At 37.6% G+C, this 25,184-nt stretch overlaps 2 protein-coding genes across 7 annotated transcripts; one reads left to right on the plus strand and one right to left on the minus strand.

Moving 5' to 3' along the window:
* The first annotated feature begins 243 nt into the window (after positions 1–243).
* Positions 244–6,203, plus strand: LOC104604839 (cryptochrome-1). Of its 4 annotated transcripts, XM_010269398.3 has the most exons (6): positions 244–379; positions 472–1,017; positions 1,659–1,877; positions 2,854–3,560; positions 4,598–5,406; positions 5,896–6,203. In XM_010269398.3, the coding sequence occupies exons 2-6, from the start codon at positions 705–707 to the stop codon at positions 5,909–5,911; spliced, it is 2,064 nt and encodes a 687-aa protein (XP_010267700.1). In that variant the 5' UTR covers positions 244–379; positions 472–704; the 3' UTR covers positions 5,912–6,203. The 4 variants fall into 4 exon arrangements, with proteins under 4 accessions (XP_010267700.1, XP_010267691.1, XP_010267708.1 ...); XM_010269389.3 differs by having other exon boundaries at positions 313–1,017; XM_010269406.3 differs by having other exon boundaries at positions 313–1,017; positions 5,899–6,203.
* Positions 6,204–7,069: 866 nt separating this feature from the next.
* LOC104604828 (tobamovirus multiplication protein 1-like) lies at positions 7,070–24,042 on the minus strand. Of its 3 annotated transcripts, XR_736474.3 has the most exons (12): positions 23,760–24,039; positions 21,674–21,764; positions 21,528–21,580; positions 12,565–12,657; positions 12,392–12,463; positions 12,208–12,280; positions 11,866–11,911; positions 11,660–11,723; positions 8,045–8,098; positions 7,890–7,967; positions 7,343–7,524; positions 7,070–7,211 (listed from the first exon to the last, which is right to left on the minus strand). XR_736474.3 is itself a non-coding variant. In XM_010269373.3 (11 exons), the coding sequence occupies exons 1-11, from the start codon at positions 23,922–23,924 to the stop codon at positions 7,432–7,434; spliced, it is 882 nt and encodes a 293-aa protein (XP_010267675.1). In that variant the 5' UTR covers positions 23,925–24,039; the 3' UTR covers positions 7,070–7,431. The 3 variants fall into 3 exon arrangements, 2 of the variants coding, with proteins under 2 accessions (XP_010267675.1, XP_088743729.1); XM_010269373.3 differs by having other exon boundaries at positions 7,070–7,524; XM_088887603.1 differs by lacking the exons at positions 12,392–12,463; positions 12,565–12,657 and having other exon boundaries at positions 7,070–7,524; positions 23,760–24,042.
* Between the last annotated feature and the right edge of the window lie 1,142 nt (positions 24,043–25,184).

The raw sequence follows: 25,184 nt of genomic DNA on the forward strand, positions 1-25,184 counted from the left end.
GGGATTTTTGACATTTTAAATATTTATAGGTCTGTAATACAATAAAACGGAACGCTGATGCAGTAATTTAAACCCACTTTTCAGAAAGCTCCGATGGAAGAAAGGCTTGTAACAATGGCGAGCGGAGCGGGGATTGTGTTGTCGCGTAGGATAAGAAAGCAAAAGAAGGGAAAACCCAAAAAAAGAAAAGATGCAGTAGAAAAATGGTGTGGCCACAAGTTGCCCGTCACTTTGTATGGCCCTGCTTTTTGCTCCCATCAACCATCAATCTTCGCTTATATTTGGGATCGATTTCCTCTCTAATCTCCTCTTGAGAGTGAAAGAGACGCTCTGCTTGCTCGCAGTCTTAAACCCGCCTTTCTCTCTCGCCTAAGAAAAGGTAAATTTCAATGAAAGCTACGCATACTGAGAGGTGACATTTTAGCCTTCACGACTCCTGTAATCCCCTAAAAGCCACTTCTCTTTATGCAGGAAAAAAAAAATTCAGAGGATAACTGCAAATTCAATCTTCTCAAAAAGTCCCTTCATCCCTCTCCTTCTCTTAACTCTCAACTATATGAACTAATAGCTCTGATGTAAATGGTTTCTTTTCCTCTCTTTTCTTGGTAAGAATTAAGTACTGAGGGGAGAGAGAGAGAGAGAGAGACAAAGATGTTATTTCATTGAGAGGCAGAGTTGTGTTCTGGGATTGGCTGTTGGATTAGATGTCAGGTGGTGGCTGCAGCATAGTTTGGTTCAGGAGGGATCTGAGGGTTGAGGACAACCCTGCTCTTGCTGCTGCTGTGAGGGCAGGGGCTGTGGTTGCAGTGTTCATATGGGCACCTGAGGAAGAGGGTCATTATTATCCTGGCAGGGTCTCGAGGTGGTGGCTTAAGCAGAGCTTGGCTCACCTTGACTCCTCCTTGAAGAGTCTCGGTACTTCTCTCGTTACCAAGAGGTCTACTGATAGTGTCTCTTCTCTCTTAGATATTGTCAAGTCTACTGGAGCTACTCAGCTCTTCTTCAACCACCTCTACGGTAAGATTTTTCTTCCTCTCTGCCTATGTTTTTCTCCTTTCAAACCCCCCTTTTTTTTCATTTTCAAATTCTCTCCGAGGCATTGTAGATAATAAAAAGTTGATCTGTTAGTTCTGTTTTAATTTATTGTAGTGCTATGTGATTGCATAATTAATTTTGTTTTTGATTTCTGGTATTCTAATGTTTTAGTTTTACTATATTTTCATTTTCTCAATTAATGTCAAAAGTGTTCAAGTAGTTGTTATGACGCCTACAACTCCTTTATATATATATATATATACCCTTTTTTCTTACGGTGAAGAGTCTTCGGTTACTGTTCATGATTTCTAGAATTATTATACGTCTAGGATGTGTGCCTTCTAGAATTTTGGGTTTCAATAATGCTCATCTTCTTCTCATTGTTTCTCGTTGTACAGATTTGTGTATATAACTATCTACGATCTGGTTCTCTCTCTCTCTCTCTCTCTGTCTTCTGTGGGTTCCCATCTTTTAGCTACCCCCGTCGCCTATTTACTCTTGATTTTGCAGTATGCTATTTCTAGAATTAAAGCATGAATTAATTGGAAATTTGTTTTGTTGGGCAATTCCAAAAAAAAAAAAAAAAAACTTCAAATTTAAGAAATTTCTTCTCTATATTGCAGATCCCTTGTCACTTGTAAGGGACCATAGAGCAAAGGAGGTTCTGACCGCCCAAGGCATAGCTGTGCTCTCCTTTAATGCTGATTTGCTCTATGAACCATGGGAAGTTAATGATGTGGATGGGCGCCCATTCACCACCTTCATGGCTTTCTGGAACAGATGCCTTAGCATGCCTTATGATCCAGAAGCGCCACTGCTCCCACCTAAGAGGATAGTTTCAGGTAAGGTTTCCCCTTAGTCTATTTTGTTCTCTATTTTACGGAGGTACCTAGCGCGTCTAGTGCCTAAGAGCTGTTGGTTGAGTCTGTTTTCTTCAAGATCAATCATTGTTTTACTTAGTATGCCTAATGATTTAAAAGTTTTGTTTTTCCTTGGCTTCTTGAGAATTATAACTTGTGAGGCTGCATTTGTGCTGTCACATGACAATGTATTCTAGATATAAAATGTATTCTCTTAGAAAATGTAAATGGGAAACCAGCACAACAAAGACAAGGAAAAAAAAAACAAACTAGTCTTTCTGGAGCTGTCAAGCGCAGGATAGGGGCAACAGTATAATTGTGTAGCAAGAACGCCCAGTAGTAAAAGGGCCATTACCAAGTCCTCTATGCAGGGTCTTGGCAGAGATGGACTGGACTGCATTGATGAATTCATGACCAATTCATATGCTTCAAAAGATAGGAGAGTTCTATTATCTTAGTAAAAGGAAGTTACCAAATACTTAAGCTTCCAAGTAGCGTGGGTTTTTGCATTCTAGGTGAGGAGATCATTCGGATAAGAGAGTCGTTGAATCATTATTTATCATATCTCAGTGGTTCTTTTCCTAACTAGATTGTTAACTGCAATAGGGGACACTGTTTGGTGCAATGGTAAAATTTTAGACTGACAAACACAAGAGGATTACATAATCTACCCTGGTAAGAGGATTACAGTAAAATCTTGAAAACTATTTTGTTACTTAATCCATGCAATTTTTTACAGGTATCAAGATCATGCTGTACTTTAGAATTTTAGATCCACTTTATTGCAGTTGTGGCTCATGCAATGAATAATTCCATCTTGTGTATTTACATTTCGTTGTATTATACTTTATCAATATATGTTACATTTACAAGGGAATTGTAGTCAGTTATTTGATCAACCACTCCTTGTGCATAAAGCTTAAATTCAAGCGTTCAACTATGGTTTGCATACTTTCAGGTGATGTATCAAGGTGCCCTTCAGATGCTCTTGTATTTGAGGATGAATCAGAGAAGGCAAGCAATGCACTTCTTGCCCGTGCATGGTCACCTGGATGGAGCAGCGCTGACAAGGCCCTCACCAACTTTATCAATGGACCATTGATTGAGTATTCTGTGAACCGCAAAAAGGCTGATAGTGCTACAACCTCATTTCTCTCACCCCATTTACATTTTGGGGAGGTAAGTGTGAGGAAAGTCTTCCATCTTGTTCGCATCAAACAGGTTCTGTGGGCAAATGAAGGAAACACAGCAGGTGAAGAAAGTGTCAACTTGTTTCTCAAGTCTATTGGCCTTAGGGAGTATTCAAGATACATGAGTTTTAACCACCCTTACAGTCATGAAAGACCTCTTCTTGGATACCTTAAGTTTTTTCCTTGGGTAATTGACGAGAACTACTTCAAGGCATGGAGACAAGGTCGAACTGGTTATCCTTTGGTTGATGCTGGCATGAGAGAACTTTGGGCTACTGGTTGGCTACATGACCGGATACGAGTTGTAGTAGCCAGCTTTTTTGTGAAGGTCCTGCAGCTACCATGGAGATGGGGGATGAAGTATTTCTGGGATACTTTATTGGATGCAGATTTAGAGAGTGACGCTCTTGGTTGGCAGTATATATCCGGGACTCTCCCTGATGGTCGGGAGTTTGACCGCATAGATAATCCACAGGTATGATTATGAATAAATTTTCATTCAAGACTCTGGTTCATCTTGGTCGCCCTTTTTACCTATTTTTGGTTTTGTAGTTGTTTCTTTTCTTTCTGGAGAATCAAAAAGAGATACACATGCATTAAAAAAATACACATAATTCTAATAGCACGACTCTCTATGAAATGTATTATTTAATTTCTCGTATTTAGCTTTACCTTTATTTGCATTTTTCCTAGTTTTCCAACTTTTAGTTTCATAATAGACCAATATTTTATGCTCATATTATATATATATATATATAAAATTAGGAAATACTGGTAGAGGATACAAAGCTGTTCTCCATTGTTAAATGTGGTATAAAACACGGACAGTCTTGAAAAATGATGGGCTACTAAAAAGAGGTTTTCGCAGTCAAAAGAGTCAATTGAATGATTATAACCATCCAAAGTGGAAAGCCTTTTTTGTGGACAAGTGCGCTTTGTCTATTTACTAACTACCCAAAATAATGTTAGAGATTGAATGCTTTGTGAAAACAAAGTTGGAAAAAAAGAAAGAGAGAAAGAAAGGAAACCAATTTTTTTAGCGAAAATGACCTAGCTCCTTTTGTCTTTGCAACAAGATTTTATTATTATGACATCATAAATGTTTACTTTTTTTTTCTTCCTTAATCCATGCTTATATGCTTGGAAGCAGATTCTCTAGCAATTAATGAAGATTTAAAATCATTTAAGTTTTGGTGCCAAATGTGTTGCAAATTTCTTGATCTTTGATAGTTTCAAGGTTACAAATTTGATCCTAAAGGTGAATATGTACGAAGGTGGCTTCCTGAACTTGCTAGGCTTCCTACTGAATCTCACATTAATTTCTTGGTCCATGTGTTTACCTTTTTTTTTCTTCCTTAATCCATGCTTATATGCTTGGAAGCAGATTCTCTAGCAATTAATAAAGATTTAAACTTATTTAAGTTTTGGTGCCAAATGTGTTGCAAAATGTGAGAATGATATGAGATTTGGACGCTATACTGAATCTCACATTAATTTCTTGGTCTTTGATAGTTTGAAGGTTACAAATTTGACCCTAAAGGTGAATATGTACGAAGGTGGCTTCCTGAACTTGCTAGGCTTCCTACTGAATGGATACACCACCCATGGGATGCACCAGAACTTGTACTTCAAGCTGCTGGGGTTGAACTGGGCTCTAACTATCCTCTCCCCATTGTAGGAATAGATGCAGCAAAAGCCAGGTTGCAGGAGGCTCTTTCAGAGATGTGGCAGCATGAAGCAGCCTCAAGAGCTGCAGCTGAGAATGGAATTGAGGAAGGACTTGGGGATTCTTCTGATTCAGTTCCATTTGCCTTTCCACAAGACATACAAATGGAGGTGGATCACGAACCCATTAGGAACAACCCAACTACTATGATTAGACGATATGGGGATCAAATGGTCCCTAGTATAACTTCTTCATTGATGAGAGTTGAAGAGGACGAAGGTTCTTCTGTGGATCTCAGACACCTTGCTGAGGATGGTAGACCAGAAGTGCCAGCAAATTTAAATCTAGATTTGGAACCTCGGAGAGAGACATTAAACCAAGGTGATGTGCAAATGGTTAGAAATAATAACATAATACCACAGTTCAATGCTAATCTACGGCTGCACAATGCTGAAGACTCCACTGCAGAATCTTCTAGTAGCAGCAGTGGCAGAGGGAGAGATGGGGGCATAGTTCCAGTTTGGTCTCCCCCAGGTTCTAGCTACTCAGAGCAGTTTGTGGGTGAGGAGAATGGACTTGGAAGCACTTCATCTTATTTGCAGAGGCATCCCCAGTCCCACCAAGTAATGAATTGGAGGCAGCTTTCACAAACTGGGTAAGCAAAAGAACCCTTGAAAAGTTCAACTGGACTAGAATAAATGCCTGATTAACCTGCTTGAACATGCCTGCATTTCTATGTAACTGCTTAAACTGCATGTATTTAATTAAGACTTTGGGCTGATCATCAAGGAATCTTACTTCAGTCATAGGAAATTTGTTTCCAATATATCCACAACTCTTTGTTTTTTCTAAGCCTATCGAGACAAATATATCCACAACTCTTACCTGCATGTACTTAAAAGGATCTCCACTATTCATGAATATGTCCCAGTACTGCCAAACATCTAGAAAAGCTTTTTAGATTTTGGTTTTCATGTTTCAACGAATAGATTGTTCAATTTTATCATTCAGTACGTATAGTAGTTCTTCAGTAAAACATCTGAGAATTATCATAAACATACCAGTGCCATATTGTGTATATTGTTTATGGGATTTTCTCAAACATATCTAACTCCTTACTAACTGATAAAACATTTATGTGCAGCAGGGCAAGAAGCTAATATATGGAGAACTGGAGACCATCGTTCAACATAAGGCCATTGGATAATATGATGATGGACCGACCCCTTACAATATTCTCCATATTTTTTTTCTCCACTGTATCTGAAGCACAGTTTATACAGGCAGTCTCCTTTTTCCCTTTTCCTTTCTCGTTTTGTACCATATATAGCTCTGCTGTATAGCAATTGATGTTCTATTAAGGTGAGAAGTGTTACCAGAGAGTTGCGATTGTGTAATAAACCCATATCAGTGCCATGCCTTTTATTGAGTAGGCATGTATATTTATCACCATCCATGCGTACAAGGTCTAATGCTTTATCACCTTTCTTTCATCACACAGCTAAACTCGTAGGCTGGATGGATCAGATCATGTGATGGAAGCTCCTTCACGTTCTTATTCTTGCCTGAGAGATTCCCCATCACTTTAAATGGCATATTTTGATATTTCCTGTGAAGCAGGACTGCCGGACTAAAGTTTCAGTTTGGGGCTGTTTGAAGTTTGAACAATAATTCGCTACAGTTTCTTGGCTAAAATATCTGCTGCCGTGCATTTAGCTGTTTGAACAATCGTAAGCCCAGTATGTTTTAACTATTTCCACAGCAAAGGTGTCCACTCTCCAGCATAAAGCTTTCCCATGCATATAAAAAAAATAAAATAACTTTTTTTTTATTCCCCAAGCAAATATATATATATATATAACCCAAACTAATGTCAAAAGACTCAAAACCTAAATTTGCCCTTTCCAATTTTCTTCTTATATAAAAATATAAAGAAACCAATTTTCATCTTATTAGGTTTTTCTCTATTCTTTTATTAATTTAATATAGATTTGGTTCATGAATTCTTTTGCTTCAACAATAAAAAGCAGAGCCTTTGGTTCTCTTTTTTTTATTTTTTTTATCAATAACCTTTGGTTATCTTCGCCGATTCAATTTTGAAATTGTTTTTTAACTTGGTTATTGATTTTATATTAAAAACACATTTTTTTTCCCTAGAAATATATAAAACTTTGGTGAATCACTATAACTTCAATTTTTTTTCTCTTCAAAATACATTTTTAAAAAGCAACCCATGCAATACCGCTAATAGCAGATAGAGAAAAGTATAAACAATGCCCGGATGGGAAGAGCGATCCTTCAGAAGCACCATATCAAGGTATGGCCCACTGAACCGAACTCCATGATCAGAAAAAACAATCCGCTCTACATAAAGACATGCAGCAGGTAAGCCATATCTTTGGCATCCCAGCAACAAAATGCGTCTTATGCCCCAGCCCCACAATATCGGTCATAGTCATACTGCTTAGAGATTAAACAAACACTATTCGTCAAAAATATCTCAAAGCATCAAAACCCTTACCTTTCACAAAGAAAAGCTTCACTAGAAAGAAGGATAAAATAACAGAAGAAACGGCCTCTAGAAAACTGACCATTGAAATAAAACCATGGCAAAGCAACTTTATGGGGAACTTTCCTCCAGTGATTTGTAAAGAGGAGTAGACTTTGTTTACTGCTAGCTTTACTGAATGGGATGATATCGATCAGAGATACGCCTTGGAGGGAGCTTCCGAAGGATGAAGAGTACCAAAGAACACGGAAGAATCTCTACTAACTGAGGAAAAAAGAAAAAAAAAACAAACGAGAAATAAAGAAGCATTCTGGAAAATATGAGAGCGATGACAATCAAGCATGAAAAATGATGATGCCAGAGTCAAAATTCCACCATGCATAATTTAAATGGGGTTTGATTCCCGGCTGGTGCATTTCTTTATATATAGTTTCTTTTTCCATTTCTTTAACAAGATATATACAGGGTGGGACCTAGTCAGATATGAATCTCTTGCATGTGCTCCATGAACAGTCGTCATTCATGGTAGAGGCCATAGATAAACTTTTCTCTCCTCCATATGATGCAAATATCTCCCCTTGTAGGAGCCACATAAAAGCAAATCTTGAAGAGAAGAAAAATCAGATTACCATGTAATAAACAAAATTTAGAAAAGCATGGCTGAGGACAAAAAGGTCGGCATCTTTGTCGAATGCGGATAGAGTAACCTGCAAGACCAACTCATAAAAGCTTCTGGTTCCACAGAACTTTCAATTATAGATGTAGAAACCATGAACCAACTTACCACAACGCATCTTATCAAGAAACACATGCAGCATATCCCAGTTACAGCACCAACCTACAAGGAAGGTGGGTTTAAGCATCAGAATTGGATACTACCAACAAGAATAAAATGGTTCAAAAAGGCTTAGTTCAGGCGTTCCTGACAGTCATTATTCATCATTCAGAATAAAGACACCAAGACGTGGTATACACCTATTCTAAATCTTGATTGGTGTACAGATCGACTATAAGTACATTCCGGAGAACAGATACTCTACAAATGTGTGCCATAATTAAATAAAAAGCCCAGCTGGTCGAGATATTTTCTATTCTGAGTCTCAGAAACTGATACATGACCTGAACTTTACTATGAACAAGTAATAGAATACTTATCAAAGAAAACAAGTAATAGAATGATCAACGAAAAAGACTGACATATCCAAGAACAATAAATGCTAGAATCAATGGTAAAAGTAAACCATTAAGAAAGAATAAAGCGACCAAGAAAAGAACAGGAACTTCCTCTGCAAGATGTAGTGCAGTCAAATAGAAAGGCTCCATAGCAAGATGTGATACACACCTATTCTTATTCATACAGGAGTGGCTTGGGTCTGGGAGTGGGGACATGAGATAGGTGGTTGTGCCGTTGTGGCCTGTTGCCCCACGACTCAAAAAATTTTGCATGCTCAAGATCAGAACCCATCATTAGATGGAAAAACTTCATCAGTAAATTTTAAAGCCGAAAACATTAAGAAATTGAATTTACACTAGACCATGAAACCGTGCATTATTTCTTGGTCGACATATCATAGGACTGGCACCAACAAATGGAGGAGTTCACTTCTTCCATGACCAGGCTTTAGCCCTGAGCTGTCGCCACCAATGAAGAAGCCCCACACCACATGCAGCTCATATTAAAGTGAGATTAATGACCAAGAGAGTGGGATTCTATTTGAAATTATGTTAATCTCTCTTCGGTTAGTCTCATTTTTTATGTGAAACAGGCCCTGCATGTTACATGTAGAGACATTTCATTTGTGGCAACATCCGAGGGCTAAAACCTGGTCTCAGCCAAAGCGAACAGCACATTTAACACATCCGTGGTCAAACATCCATCAACAATCAAACCAAAAAGTCAACATCTCTGAATGCCTCCAGCCAACATACACCTATCAAACAACAATCTTTGCCAACTCTTGAATTGACCCATAGGTAGGAGGTTGCATAAACTAAAGACACAACATATAATATTAAATTCCAAACCAGACAATGTACATTTCATGCCGAGAGAAGTTCCCTATCTTGACACGAAGTCCATGATTTTGTTCTGACAAACATGAGCTGGTTTCACTTTGAGATTTCCCATCTTGTGCAGAGGATCCAGGACTTCTTTTGAGTGCTAAAAAAGATTTGTTTACCTTGCCAAATCATCATCAAGAATGTGGTTTAGTAGATGGAGGAGTGCTTGATTTCAACTCCATAAGTATTCCTTGGTCAGTTAAACTACTCAGAACTACTTCATTACCACATTATAGACATAAACAATAAGAACCGTGATGCCCCATTTACTAGGTTTTATTAATACAATATTTTTTATCAAAATGTTCAATTAATAAAGTATAACTAAACCTACTCCAACCTGCTAACCATTCTAACAGCTCCATTTCAACCTCAACCAGGCTCCAAGAGATCATTTTAGACCATACATTCTATAGGATCTGTTATGAATAGTTCTGGTAAATCATCATGGAAGAAGCCATTCTTCACATCAGGCTGGTAAACTGGCCATGTCCCTAGGATGAAGAAAAAGATCAGTTATAGGAATTATAGAAGATATGGTGAAATTTGGTAGGATCAGGCTGAAGATTTGTCAAAATTGAATGAGCCTGGCCCAAAATCCTTGGCACGGTGCAGTATAAATTGTTCCAATCAGGGTACCCAATCAGTGTTCTTGGTCACAACCTCCAACTATTTGCACCTATAACCCCGTCATCATTACATTTGAGTAGCAAAATTGAACACCAATAAGCATACACATTTGTCACATTCATTATTTGGACATGCTATTTCTTAACTGCCCAACACTCGACTCCATACAACATAGATGGTCTTAAAACTGATCTACAAAAGTTTCCTTTTTGCCGGAGTGGTATTTGCCTATCACACAAGATTCCGGAAGCACCCCTCCATTTTGCCCATCCTGCTTTAATTCTATGAGCAACATCCTCTTCAGTTTCCCATCTGTTTTGAATTATTGAACCAAGGTAACAGAGGAGGTCACATTGAGTTATCTCTTGGTCTCCAATCCTAAGTATATACCAATTTGAACTCCTATTATTATTAAATTTACATTGCATATATTTTTGTTTTGTTCCTACTTATTTATAACCTCGTGTCTAATGTACTTGTCTGTTAGGTCCCAGAAACTTTACACACAATTCTCAGACTTGCAGCAGAATTCACACAACTCGAATATCAACAAAGAAACTGGTATTCATTCAGAAGAAAGGAAGAACAGTAACAGTTGGTCGGTTCTTCGAGAGACCGCCCTCTCCCAATCATTCACAGTGTTCTTCACTCATCCAAAGCCTGTCTCCCCCATCCCCCAAAGCCCCTTCTTACACTCCTCTCACAGAATAACTGACTCCCTTAATAAATGCCCAGCTGGCCAAGTTATAAATGCCCATACTCTTCTTATTCCTAACTGAAAATGCCTCAAGACTCTCCCTACTCCCTTCAGCTATAATTACCCCCATGTTCAATTATTTCCCCCCTTAACCGAAAGCTGACCTTTCCCCTTCCTGGCATACGTAAAGTTAATTGGGGGCCTATCATTGTCCAAGAACTTAATTTTGCATTTAATCCTCCACTAATTTCATCAATTAATACAATGTCATCAATAAACATGTAACACCAAGACCTCTTAAATATATTTAGTCAATTCATCTGCAAGGTGCCAACCAGATGGTTGGTAAGGTCTCCTGCTGGTCGTAGTGGAGACTTGGGATCAAATCCCGCCTGCACCTGGGATGGGGGGGTTATGGGTTCGGGGATGGGCTACCCCCCATTGTGTAACCCTTCAGAAGATATCAAAAAAAAAGTGTTGCCCCTTAGTGGAGACTCATTGTAACTGCAAGATATGATGTCTCTCGCACAGGTGTTCTAACATTAATTTTTGCACCTTCATACATATCCTTAATTAGCTCTACATACCTACTTGGAGCTCTTTTATTTTCCAAACTCACCATATTATGTCTCTAGGAACTCTATCATATGCTTTCTCTAAATCAACGAAAACCATATGACAGTCTCTCTCCTCATCTCTAAAATTTCCTATCAATCATCTTAATAGAAAGTTTGGGGCAAGCAGATAGATTAAAATACCTCATAAAAGAAAATTTCAAGAGAACATTAAGGAAAATAGTAACACTAAAAATAATTACGCCCAGAACAGAAAGGAACTATAAGAAAAAGGCTTGTCCCGTCTATGTTGAACTACCATATCCACAAAAGTGAGCACAAAAGAAAACCAAATATTTTGAATTTGAAAAAACAAACACAAAATATAGTTCTTTCTTTTTCTGTACATTCAGGATAATGGAATGTGATATTCAAAACAACCACCCAACATACATACCTCATTTAGCTTTTTTTGACGTCCTTTAGATTCAATTGGGAAGCGTCTCAGCATGACAAACAACCTAAAAATGCCATAAGGAAACAAAAAATAATATAATATATCTAAAGAAGTAACAAACATGTTAAGATATGAAAAAAGAAAGTTCATATAGGAATATCCATTTTTTGTTTAACTTTGACAAAAAAGATAGAATTGTTCATTACCTTCCACCATATATCAAGAATCCAAGAGCAGCAAAGAATGAAATAACTGCAACATAGACAACTCACCAGATCAACACTATCTTCACATGAACTAAACTAACTTCTAACATATTACTATTTATGTTTCACTGGAAAAGTGTCTATTAATACAGTTTACCGCATTACCAAACTAAGTATGTTTGTTAACAAAATGTAAGGTTATCATTCCATTGCATGTATAAACTGTCCAGCCTATCCACCCAAAAGAAAAGTTATAGTAATACTAATATAAAAAAGAACTTTAGCAGCAATGGACTTGAAACAGGAGGGAAAAAAAAGAAAATAAAAACCAACAACAATGACCTGAAACAAAGAGTTTCGCGAGTTTCACTGCAATGAGCTTCTGGCTTAATCTTGCATATACCCAGATGCTTACCTATCACCATAATACAGTTCCACAAGTGATTAAATTAATCAATATTTAGTAATATATCAGAAGTATTTTGGCTTTATTTCAAGTCCATAAATTGATATTTTCATTCCATACCTGTATGAAGTATATAATTCCATTGGCAATAAAATAAGCAGGTCTAAGTTTATTTATAGGAAGGTTTCTTGCCTGTAATCAAAATATCACAAACCACTCTAACAATATCAGCCTTTCCATGGTGAAGGTAGGAAGCACAAAAGTGACACAATATGAGAAACAGAATAAAGCACCTGATGATATATCTCTGCCCAAAACAACACAAGTAATGTGTATGTTGAGAAAAACAGAAGTCCAGGAAGATCCAGAAGTATCATTGCAACAACCTATCCCAAAATTAAATTCTTTCGTAATGAATTTGTAGCAAAAACAAGAGAATTACCAAGTTCTATTTGAAAAGGGGAAATTCATGATGAGAAACCCTGAATCTAGACTAGAAAATGAGAATTTCTTTCTGTATGGACCAGTCCCATACTGAAGATATAAATTCCATAAGAAGTCAGCATCCATGTAAGCTGGAAACAGGTAAAATGCATCTGCAGGTCTTCAGGTTACATGCATTGCACTTATTGACCTTGTTGAGACAAATATTGCACTGATACAGAAGCCCTACCCAAAGTTGCAATCAATTTACGTGTGGCACTCCAGAAATCTTTTGTATGGTTATGGTTGGGTTTACTTCCCTTATCTACAATAAATGAAATGTCATGAAGGTTTTACAAGAATAAGACATTTGGAGGATGACCATTCATGTCAATAAATCTCAACTATTGCCAGCAATGACAACTATGAATAGATGTTTGAGTGCTTTGCCACCTTTTAGTGATAAAGAACTTTACAATATTAAATTAAACAATCTAGGCATCACATTGTTTTCAAGAATATATCATCTTTTTATATCAATTCTTACATGTGATGCACGTAGTAGCATTACCAGATAAAGAACCCTCAAGGTAATGACCTAGGATCTTTGTTGTTAAAATCTTAAGATTCCAATATGATTCATAATCCAAATCATGAACCTCAAGGATTTCGCTTTGGATATTATGATTGAAATTTTTTCTAGAAAAATATTGTTAGAATGTTAGAGTGATGTTCGGCTGATAAGAGTTCTTATTAGCCCATTCTTATGTTTAACTTATCTTGTAACTGGGCTTGTGTTAATGGGCCTAATCCTGTTTAATGATTTAAGTCATCTGGGTGTCCCATCACTAATCAGGGGCATCCCAGTAATTTCTTGTACCTTGTACTATATTCATCTATAAATAAAGGACTGGTCGACTGGCTAGTACAGTTCGACATTCTCTTCAGTTCTGTGGTTCTCTTCTCTTCCTTGCTACTTCGAGTATAGCTCTTCAGATTACATGGTATCAGAGCATTAGCTCCTTCCTGGTTTCAGCAGGCGCACTCTCTTCTCTTGCTGTCTTTTCATCTTCTCTCTTCCTTTTCTGGGTTGCTGCAGTGAAGACCTAGGAGTGTAAGAGAGTAAAGCAAGTTCGAACCTAGGGTTTCTCTTGGCTGTAGGACTCAAGGGAAGTAAGACCCAGAAGTAGATGTCCTACTAGATTATCTCCAGCAAATAGTAGCTATTGGGCTACTAAGAGAGGTCTGTATAGGACAGACCTAGTTGAGGACTGATTTCAGCAGTCCTAGCACTAGCCGAAAGGGGGAGAGCTTCCTCTACAGTTGCAACTTCGTGCTCCAGCAAGACTTGCACAGAACAAGTGGTAAAGACTTAGCCTTCTCTACAGTTGCAGCTTCGTGCCCCAGCAAGACTTGGGCAGAACTGTGGTAACTTCAGTTACAGATTTTCTTCAGGTCGATTATCATTCCTACTTTGTGAACTTCAGTTACTGCACTGCACAGTTACTTCAGGTTGCAGAACAAGCCCTAACTGAAGTAACTTCAGTTACTAGCACTGTGAACTGGTTCAGTTACAGCCCTGTACTTGCTACTTCGGCCAGTCCTAAACAGCACTGCACAGTACCCGAACTGTGAACACTTCTACCAGCACTGTGAACACTGTGACCACTTCGGCCAGTCCTAAACAGAACCACCTACAGCACTGTGAACAACTCTTGGACTGAAGTCAGGATGTCCTCACTATCCGGTGAAGTTTCCTCTAGAGATAACAGACCTGTTACAAGGTCCTCAAACCTGGAAAACCCTAATCTGCACAGCTTGCAGATTACAAGTGTGTTGCTAGATGAGTATAACTTCAGAGAGTGGTCTGTCTTAGCAATGTTGTTCATTACCTCTTGTGAGCTCACAGGCTATTTGGATGGAGACAAGAAACAACCAGAAATTGGCAGTCCTAAATACACTGTGTGGCGCAAGGAAAATGCCACAGTCATGTCTTGGTTGCTGGCCTCTATGACTCCTAGGGTGGCCAGAACTGTTCATCACTTCCCCACAGCTGCTAAAATTTGGGAGAAAGTATCTAAGACATATGGCCAGAAAAAGAACAATGCTAGAATCTACAGGCTGAACCAAGACATTGCAGCCCTAAGGCAAGGAGACATGTCCGTGGCAACCTACTTTGCAACACTGGAAGGCCTCTGGGAAGAGCTTGACCACCATTTGATTTTGGATTGGGAAAATGCTAATGATAAGGGGAGGCATGATAAGCAGATTGAAGAGGGCAGAGCCTTCAAGTTTCTGGCGGGTCTTGACCCTGTATATGAAGGTATAAGGTCACAGATTCTAGGGAGAGATGAATTACCTGAGCTTCACCATGTCTACTACCTGGTGAGGAATGAAGAAGTAAGGAGAAAGGAGATGCAAATTGACTCCCAGACACAGTCAACAGAACTACCTAGAGAACATTCAGCCTTAGTCTCCACTAAGGGAATAGATTTTCAGACAAGAAGTCCCTCAAGTGTACACATTGTGGTGGTGAGAAACACACAAAGGAGAAATGTTGGGTCTTGTACCCTCATCTGAAGCCAGCTACTCTGAGAAAGGACAAAAGGCAACATAAGGGCCACACAGCAAGTGGGAATCTTGCCACCAACAACAGTAGAGACAACTCACAGAGTATTCAGACAGTGTCATCTTCCACCGCAAGGCAAGCTGCCGACTCCTCTGGACCAAGTACTTTGGGCTTCACAGCTAGTGAGGTAGAGGTTCTCAGTCGAGCATTAGCCCATCTGAAGGACAATTCTTTAGCTTCCACCTCTCTTGCCAAATCAGGTACAGCCTCTGCATTTAGTGCATCTAGTTCCATTAATTCTACCTCTTGGGTGATTGATTCCGGAGCCACTGACCATATGACACATATGTCCTCCTTATTCTCCACATATCATTTGTTGTCTGGCCAGGATAAGATGAGAGTAGCTGATGGGTCCCTCTCCACCATCTCTGGAAAGGGGGTGGTTGACCTAAGCAAGGATCTCTCTCTTAAATCAGTCCTACATGTTCCTAGTCTTACCTCAAATCTGTTGTCTGTTTCAAAGCTTACAAAAAACTTGAACTGCAGTATAACTTTCTTTCCTTCTCATTGTGTCTTCCAGGACAGATTGACGAGGAGAACGATTGAGAGTGGTCATGAGTATGGGGGCCTCTACTATTTTGATGAAGATGTCAGCTCAGCCTTGCAAGCTTCTACTACTAGTCCGGAAAGTGTGGAGTCAATAGCTAGGTTGCACTTGTGGCATGCTAGGCTAGGTCATTTGTCCTTTTCTTCCTTAGCAATGTTGTTTCCCGAATTATGTAAGGGCATTCCGAGTCAGAGTTTAATTTGTGATGTGTGTCAAATGTCAAAACAATGTAGATCAATGTATCCAATTTCTAGTAATGAAATTCAAGCCCCTTTCGATTTGGTTCATTCTGATGATTGGGGTCCTTCACCCATTGTTTCCATTGATGGCTTCCGTTACTTTATCAGTTTTATTGACTATTATTCTCGGTGCACTTGATAAAAAGATGGTTGAAAGGACGTGAAGAAGTTCCCCAGATAACTATGATGTTTTGCAAGATGGTTGAAATACAATTTGATAAAAAGATCAAGCAATTCTGTTCAGACAATGCAGCTGAATACTTTGAAAGATCCCTGAACTCATTCATGGAAGATGCAGGCATGTTACATCAATCATCATGTGCTTACACCCCTCAGCAAAATGGGGTCGCTGAGCGCAAGAACAGGCATCTATTGGAGATAGCTCGAGCCCTTCTTTTCCAGCACAATGTGCCCAAGCAATATTGGTCTCAAGCTGTTCTCACTGCATCATACCTGATAAATCGGATGCCATCTAAGGTACTGGGTATGAAGACCCCTTTCTCTGTTTTGTGTCCCACTCTTCTAGAATTTCCTCTTCCCCCGCGGGTTTTTTGTTGTACATGCTTCATACATGTGAAAGATCCAAAGAAGACCAAACTGGATCCTAAGGCTACAAAGGGAATATTTTTGGGGTACTCTCCTAGGCAGAAGGGGTATAAGTGTTATGATCCTGTCTCCAAGAAAAAATATGTCACCAGGGATGTAGTCTTTTTTGAGTCTCAATTCTATTTCCAGTCTTCTCAGAATCCTCTTCAGGGGGAGAGTAGTGGGTTGGAAGAGGATTCTCATTCTCCCTTCTTTTTTGTTCCCATTTCATCACCTTCCACTACTACTAGCTGTAACATTCCGGGTCAACCTAGTGAGACTTCCACTGTGTCAGTTGCTTCTCCAGATTCGGCTGATGCTTCTGAAGGTTCCAGTAAACAAGAGAAAGAGATACTTACATACAGTAGAAGGAAGAAGGCCCCTCAACCTCATGATTGCAACCAGTTGAACTCAAATCAATCTGTCTCTGCAATCCAAGGTAATTCTGATTCACTCAATTCAGATTTGGATATTCCTATTGCTCTCAGTAAGCCTGTTCGTTCTTGTACCACTCGGCATCCCATAGCCGATTATGTTTCTTACTCACACTTATCCCCTGCCTATCATTCCTTTGTGTCTGCTCTTTCCTCTGTATGTGTCCCTTCCAGGTATTCAGAGGCGGCATCTGATCCAAGGTGGAAAGAAGCCATGAATGAGGAGATGAAAGCCCTAAAGAAAGCAAGGACATGGGAATTGGTGGATCTGCCAGAAGGGAAAGGCACTGTTGGGTGCAAGTGGGTATTCATAGTAAAGCACAGGGAAGATGGGTCAATTGAGAGATACAAGGCCAGACTTGTGGCAAAGGGATTTACACAAAAGGAAGGAATTGACTACAAGGAAACCTTTGCCCCAGTAGCAAAGCTCAACACAATCAGGGTTCTACTGTCACTAGCAGCAAAATTCTCTTGGGAACTTCATTAGTTGGATGTGAAGAATGCCTTCCTAAATAGTGATCTTCATGAAGAGGTATTCATGGAACCCCCACCTGGATATGATGTTGGAAAGAAGGTATGTAAACTAAGGAAAGCATTATATGGTTTGAAGCAATCTCCCCGGGCATGGTTTGAGAGACTTTGTTTGGCCATGAAGAAAGTAGGGTACACTCAGAGCAGTGCAGATCATACATTGTTTACAAGGAGACAGGATGACAAACTTACAGCACTCATTGTGTATGTGGATGATATGGTGATTACTGGAAATGATGTGAAAGAGATGAAGAGGCTGAAGGAGTTCTTAGCTTCAGAATTTGAGATCAAAGACCTGGGAAATCTGAGATACTTTCTTGGAATTGAAGTTGCTAGATCAAGAGAAGGAATCTACATATGTCAAAGAAAGTATGTGCTAGATCTCCTAGAAGAAACAGGCATGATGGGGTGTAGGCCAGCAGACACTCCAATAGAACCAAGCCATGGATTACAAGAATCAATGGGTGAGGAATACTGTGATAAGGAAAGGTACCAAAAGTTGGTAGAAAAATTGATATACTTATCCCTTACTCGGCCAGACATTGCCCATGCAGCGCATGTTGTCAGTCAATTCATGCACTCACCAAAGACCCCTCATATGAGAGCAGTGGAAAGAATCCTCAGATACTTGAAGACTTGCCCAGGGAAAGGAATTCTATTCAGAAAAAACAGCAGACTTGAAATTGAAGCCTACACTGGTGCTGATTGGGCTGGGTCTGTTGGAGACAGAAAATCAACCTCAGGTTACTGTACATTCTTGGGAGGAAACCTAGTCACATGGCGTAGTAAGAAGCAGAATGTTGTGGCTAGATCAAGTGCAGAAGCAGAATACCAGGCTATGGCACACGGGGTTGCTGAACTCTTATGGCTCAGGACTCTCCTTAATGAGCTTGGTATCAGGACTGAGGGTCCTCTCAAGCTGTATTGTGATAATAAAGCTGCTATCAACATTGCCAACAATCCTGTGCAGCATGACAGGACAAAACATATTGAAATTGATCAACACTTTGTCAGAGAGAGAATTATTTCAGGAGAACTCTATGTGCCTTATACTCCATCAGAGATGCAGATTGCAGATGTATTAACTAAAGGGCTGGCATCAACGAAGTTCAGGGACATGCTTGGCAAGCTAAACATGATTGATATCCATGCTTAGCTTGAGGGAGAGTGTTAGAATGTTAGAGTGGTGTTCGGCTGATAAGAGTTCTTATTAGCCCATTCTTATGTTTAACTTATCTTGTAACTGGGCTTGTGTTAATGGGCCTAATCCTGTTTAATGATTTAAGTCATCTGGGTGTCCCATCACTAATCAGGGGCATCCCAGTAATTTCTTGTACCTTGTACTATATTCATCTATAAATAAAGGACTGGTCGACTGGCTAGTACAGTTCGACATTCTCTTCAGTTCTGTGGTTCTCTTCTCTTCCTTGCCACTTCGAGTATAGCTCTTTAGTTTACAAATATTATAATTATTGAGCCTTAACATGTGATTCATGAATTATATTATTATTCTGATTCATACAATTTGAATCAATTTGGTAATAACCTAGTTATTACAATAAGATATATTTGGTCTATTTAAAGCCTATCTAAAAACAATTAGTTAACTATTCATCACAGTTAGGCTAAAGAACCTATTACATGTGGGTTTGTCATCTTCAAGGTTAAACTTGGTTATATGATCTTATAGTGTACAAGTGGCAAACTTTGTTTTCTTAGTTATTTATATGGTGGGTGTGGATTGGAAATGTGTTAAAATCATACTGCATATATTTAATATTTTAGTATATATACATATACATACATACATATATATATATATATATATTTGAGAATTTTCTAAAAAAAGAAATCATCTCATGATTTACGACACAGTTCACAATTCTCTATGACTTGAGATGCACTTACAATTTTCAAAACATTGCCCAGGATAGATGTCCCTTAATCAAAACTATGGCATTTCTACATATTAGTTGGAGTATGTGGTAAAGATTAGCATGTTTATGTACTCAATTCCACACCAAATTATTGGCAAGTAACAAGGGCCAAAGATAATGCAAAGAGGTTCTGATGCTAACATAACCCATCAAACCACTAATGGCCTACCCATAAAGTTGACAAGAGATCAAAGCCTTTATTTGCACCTTGTAAATCAATAAGCATCTCCAAATCTAACAGGATTATGTGCCTCCTTATCTGTTGCCTCACTCCATTATTAGTTTGGATCATCTGACATCTCCTGTGCAGTAAGTGTTTCATCAGCAAGCCTATTCTCAGAATATTCACTTTTTTAGTCACCAGATCTTTATCTACATCCACTCAGCTCAACATAACGCCTTCTGATATTGTTGTACCTTATCACCCCTAATTTGTCAAGTCAATCAGATCAAGATGGCATACCATATGGTTATCCCTCTACAATTGGATTCTAACTTCCTTAGGATTTTTCCACCTTTGGAGGAGCAGTAGATGTATCTCAAAAATTGTTAACTAAATCTATATCTATACTTACTACTACTAACAGGATTATGTGCCTCCTTATCTGTTGCCTCACTCCATTATTAGTTTGGATCATCTGACATCTCCTGTGCAGTAAGTGTTTCATCAGCAAGCCTATTCTCAGAATATTCACTTTTTTAGTCACCAGATCTTTAGCTACATCCACTCAGCTCAACATAACGCCTTCTGATATTGTTGTACCTTATCACCCCTAATTTGTCAAGTCAATCAGATCAAGACGGCATACCATATGGTTATCCCTCTACAATTGGATTCTAACATCCTTAGGATTTTTCCACCTTTGGAGGAGCAATAGCTGTATCTCAAAAATTGTTAACTAAATCTATATCTATACCTATACTACTATTAAAAGTACAAATGAGAGTGTGATACTTTTGTTTGACTAAAATACCCCTATCTTTGAATTTGGTCCCTCTCTAATTTATGGTGGCGGAAAATGTAATTTGAACTATTACTTTTCACCCCATTCAATTCCCTCTCACTAAACCTCGAATTAAGGTATTAACTCCTATTATCCTTCATTTATTCCTACTCTTGACTAAAATATCCCTACTTTTGACTTTGGTCCCTTTCTAATTGCGAGGGCAGAAAATGTAATTTAAATCACTAATTTTCACCTCATTCAATTCACTCTCATTAAGTCTTATACTTAAAGTATTAACTTCCATTCTCTCCCATTGAATCCTATATTTAGTTATATTTTTTCTCACCGATAAATTTTTTAAATTAGATCTAAGATACTTTAAACAATATAAAACCCATGTTTTTTTATTAACCGACCCAAAATGGAAACCACTCTTCCATCTTGGTGGTAGGTAAGCATTCAACCATTTGGATCAAATGGGACAACCCATGATTTCATAGTTGAATAATAAAACTTTTAAAATAGAAATAAATAAAAAAATGAAAATTATAGAATAATTTGAACATCTTTAATATTTACATTAGTAATATTAAAAAATGTGATAAATATTTTCTTTTGAAAAATGTAAAGTAATTAATTAGAAACAAAACCAGAATACAAGAGGCCCCCAGAGAAGAGCATCCGAAGGCCAGGAACCCAGAATTACATCACAAACTTAATAAATGTGATAAATAATAATTTTTAATTGATGTTGGAAATGAAATACAAAATTTAAAACCAACCTAATATTAAACAAAAATAAGTGTGATAAATAAGAATTATTTTACACATATAAATATAAAAAATGGAAACATACTATTGCTATCATTGTCATCATCTAAAATTTCTATGTGCAAAGCATGTGCACATTTGCTAGTATTTTTCAAAGAGAAGTAACACCTAGGACAAGATACGGAATGAGGTCATCAAGACCAATAAACTTACTTTTGGTTTGAGAAGAAACACAGTTTTGTAGAACCCAAAGAGTATAGCACGCACTGTCAAAATGCAACTTAGCCTTAGCAAGCATGGAAGAGAATAGGTCCTCTATATTATATGCAGACAATACTGTAACTGAGTTCAGCCCTTACATCCATTGACAACAAAATTCATCAAGTGGAAGATCTTCTGTGTTGTCCAACCATATTCTGGTACTCTCATTTGGATCCGGGAAAGTTGTACCTGTAAAACAAAGATACAAGTAATTTTCATATCAATTATGCAGGATGTGTGTGTGTGTGTGTGTATGAGAGAGGGAGAGAGGTAAAAAAGATGAACATGGTTGATAAATGAGACATGAATGGAGGTATATTTTTTGAATTAGAAGGAATAACAAGATTAAGAATATATCTTCCTGCTGATTAAAGGTACTCTATGGAACCCTGAAGCAGGTGGACATTAATTTAGTTACTAGGGAAAAATGATGTATATTTCGTCATAGATGGTAAGGAAGCAACACTAAGTATAATGTTGCAACACTAAGTATAACAAGATTAAGAATAACAAGATTTGCTTATGGCTTAAATCATTTCATTTTCTTAGATTAGATCCAGAAGTCATAATAATGCAAAAAGAATGTATTGAAAACTTTACTGTCTCAATGAATCAAATAATAATAACATTTAAGTGCCTCTCCATAGAAAGTCAGAGACCAGGATATAGGAAGAGACTATAAGGAGGATTGATATAACCACTTGGAACGAAAATGATTACAGAAAATGAAAGACAAATGGTGACAATAAAGCATACAATTTAAAATATATATTATGTGTTAACCAAAAAAGTGGCTGCAATTGAAAGAGCTGAAGAAATGTTAACCATTCCTAAATTTTTAGGGAACAGAAAACTGGAAACACTGACGTCCTACCTGTCTTCAATTGGATTTTATCATAAGGTGTAATCATTTTCATGCTTCACATGAGCTTAGCCACTACTTGACATTATAAATTAATATGGCGAGGAAGAGGAATTCAAGCAAGTAAAAAAGGGAAGACATGAGTTTCTGTTTCATTTGAATAATCTATTTCTTTTTCTAATTATTGGTACAAACTACAAGAAGTTTGAATTAGAGTAGGACCATAGAATTAAACTTTCAGTAACAACAGAGATGTTTAGTTTATTTAGTATTTGGTTGATCATTTCTATATGATAGCCAAGGTTCCGCAAAAATCATTCTGACAGAAACCCAAAGTTCTTTGAAGGGTTCTAGAGCATTTCTTTTTGATGAATAAGGGATTAAAAATATTTGAAAATACTTGAATATATTTTCTCTTTGAAGAAGAAAAGTACATGCAAAATATAACTATTAAAGTAATGATACAATGTACCTCCTGTTATCGTATAGATCACTTTAGGAACTTTCTCCACAAATAGAAAGGTCTTGAAGAATTTCTGTATTGTGCTATTTGGCATCAAATTAGTGCTATAAGATACGGACACTGCTGTTGTTGAATGAGGAAATATGCAATTCAAGCACATTTGCATATTATTAATTAATGACTACAGTTGTGAGTACTGTATATTGACATTGTACAGAAACACAATTTTAGGAATTACTTACAGAAACGGAAGGTCTTGAAAAAACCTTCTTTTAATAGTAAATTCTTTCTAGTACTTTTGAGATTCTAAGTTGTAGAAAAGTTCTATAATAATCTTGAGTCAGGTTGGGCCATAAAAGACAATTCATGAACTCGGTCCTTGATGACTCTTCTTCCTCAAATACAACTTAAATAATCGAACCCCACATATTCATCCCTCCCTCAAGATGTTTGCCAACAAAACAATGCATGTTTCCGAATCTGCTCTTAGTGCCCGCTGGAACTAAAAATAGATCCAACTCCCTGTGAATTGCATGCCATCTATAATTATATACACAGTAAGAATTTGCATATTAAAGAATTTCCATCACCAAGAGATGAATCAAACCAGCACAAGTTCACCTTTCTCTAGAGAGAATCGCTCATGAAAAGCCACACGGGGAAAACCGGACTACGCAGGAACTAAGTTCCGTCAAAATGTAATTCCTATGTCACAGTAGTTTTCTTTATTTTCTTAATTAGTAGGAGCTTAAACATGCAAAAAAAGAAAAACGAAAAAGCCTACGCGACGTTAAGAATTAATCTTCATTTTTTTCTCTTTTGTATTAAAAGAAAAGGGAAGGAAAAGGGAAAAAATTACCAAGGCGACGAGGGCAACGAGGGAATAACAAGCGCAGAGAGAATAGAAAAAGCCTTGCTGCCATTGTTCCGAGTTCAGGATCTCATTCCACCAGTATAATGCGACTCCTACGACTCCTCTTCCACTGTAATTCCCCATCTCGTCCTTGGGGACGAGCCTCCCCATTCGCTATAGCAGACTAAGCTCGAACTGCAAATGTAATAGAGAAGGAGGAGGGAGGAGTTGGAGCCGATGAAGAAGTCGAGACATCCGTCTGTTTGTTTTCCAGCAAATTGTGAAGGGAGATCGGTAAGAGAGTTACATGGAAGAACACGTGGAAACAAGAGAATATACACAGATACATGCAACAATTAGCCACGTGTCGTCTAATAACGACCACTTCGTCCTCGTGGCATATTCGTTAATTGCGCCACGAACAATCCTTTCATTGTTAGGTTTTTTTTGGGTAAGATATGAAAGCTCCCTCAGGTTTCTAACGATGATAAAAAGTTCCGCTCTCACAAAATCCTCCTCTAGTGTTATTTTCTTCTCCCAATTTTAAAATATTACAATTTAGAATCCGAACTTTTAAAACGTGTCAATTCAGTACTTATTATTAATTAGTTGTTAATTAAACGTTATAAATACCTTTTAAGTTTCATCTAATTTTTTTTATCAATCATCGAAACATTAATAAAAAAATTAATAGTTTTAAATTTTTATTTTTTCTATTCAAGAAAGTTGGGAGCACGTCTCAACAGGCATTTTGGACCCTAGTTTTCTTGAATAAAAGAGGTAAGGATTTAGGACTATTATTTTTTTGTCAACATTTAGGTGGTTGATAAAGAAAATTAGATGATACTAAAGAACATTTATATCTTTTTCAAAGGCATGTAATGGCTGATTTACGGTAGGTGCTGGATTGATACGTTTTGGAAGTTTAGATACTAAATTGTCACATTTAAAGTTCAGGAACCAAAGTGGTACTAAACACAAAGTATAAAATATTAATCGGGAATTTTTTCTTTTTTTTTATGGACAGAAATCTAATGTGTAAAAATTACCCATTTTACCCTTATACCTATCAATTTAGATGAAAATTTACTAAAATACTTTCAAAGGAATTGTCACTTTTAATTAAAAAAGATATCCAATTATATTGAAAAGAATAAAGTAATTAGGATTCTCTAGTAAGACGTAAGGGTAATTTCATGACCTTGAAGTCTATTACTGGAACCAGGTTGGAAGAGAGGTAATTTCAGGTTTTTGGTAAACTATAGGAGAGGTTTTTAATGAAAGTAAAACCTAAGAAAAGATTTTTATGATTGTCAAAAACTTTTTCGAGAGATTTTTATATTTTACAATTTTCTCAATCCTTTTCTGGTTCTTGCCTGTTGCTTTTTTGTGTCGCAACTCTCAATGGAAATCAAAGGAAGAATAATGGGC

This window comes from Nelumbo nucifera, chromosome 5 (assembly GCF_055504915.1).
Source record: "Nelumbo nucifera cultivar China Antique chromosome 5, China Antique-T2T, whole genome shotgun sequence".
Classification (NCBI taxonomy): Eukaryota; Viridiplantae; Streptophyta; class Magnoliopsida; order Proteales; family Nelumbonaceae; genus Nelumbo; species Nelumbo nucifera.

What these genes read in the sequence shown, in the direction of transcription:
- LOC104604839 (XM_010269398.3), top strand. Translation starts at nt 705, where the DNA reads ATGTCAGGTGGTGGCTGCAGCATAGTTTGGTTCAGGAGGGATCTGAGG. An exon ending in CTTCTTCAACCACCTCTACG is followed by an intron (nt 1,018 to 1,658) that starts GTAAGATTTTTC and finishes TCTATATTGCAG; the next exon opens with ATCCCTTGTCACTTGTAAGG. An exon ending in ACCGCATAGATAATCCACAG is followed by an intron (nt 3,561 to 4,597) that starts GTATGATTATGA and finishes GGTCTTTGATAG; the next exon opens with TTTGAAGGTTACAAATTTGA.
- LOC104604828 (XM_010269373.3), bottom strand. Translation starts at nt 23,924, where the DNA reads ATGGGGAGGCTCGTCCCCAAGGACGAGATGGGGAATTACAGTGGAAGA. An exon ending in TCGTTGCCCTCGTCGCCTTG is followed by an intron (nt 21,765 to 23,759) that starts GTAATTTTTTCC and finishes TTTGTTTTACAG; the next exon opens with GTACAACTTTCCCGGATCCA. An exon ending in TCTTGATAAGATGCGTTGTG is followed by an intron (nt 7,968 to 8,044) that starts GTAAGTTGGTTC and finishes TTGGTCTTGCAG; the next exon opens with GTTACTCTATCCGCATTCGA.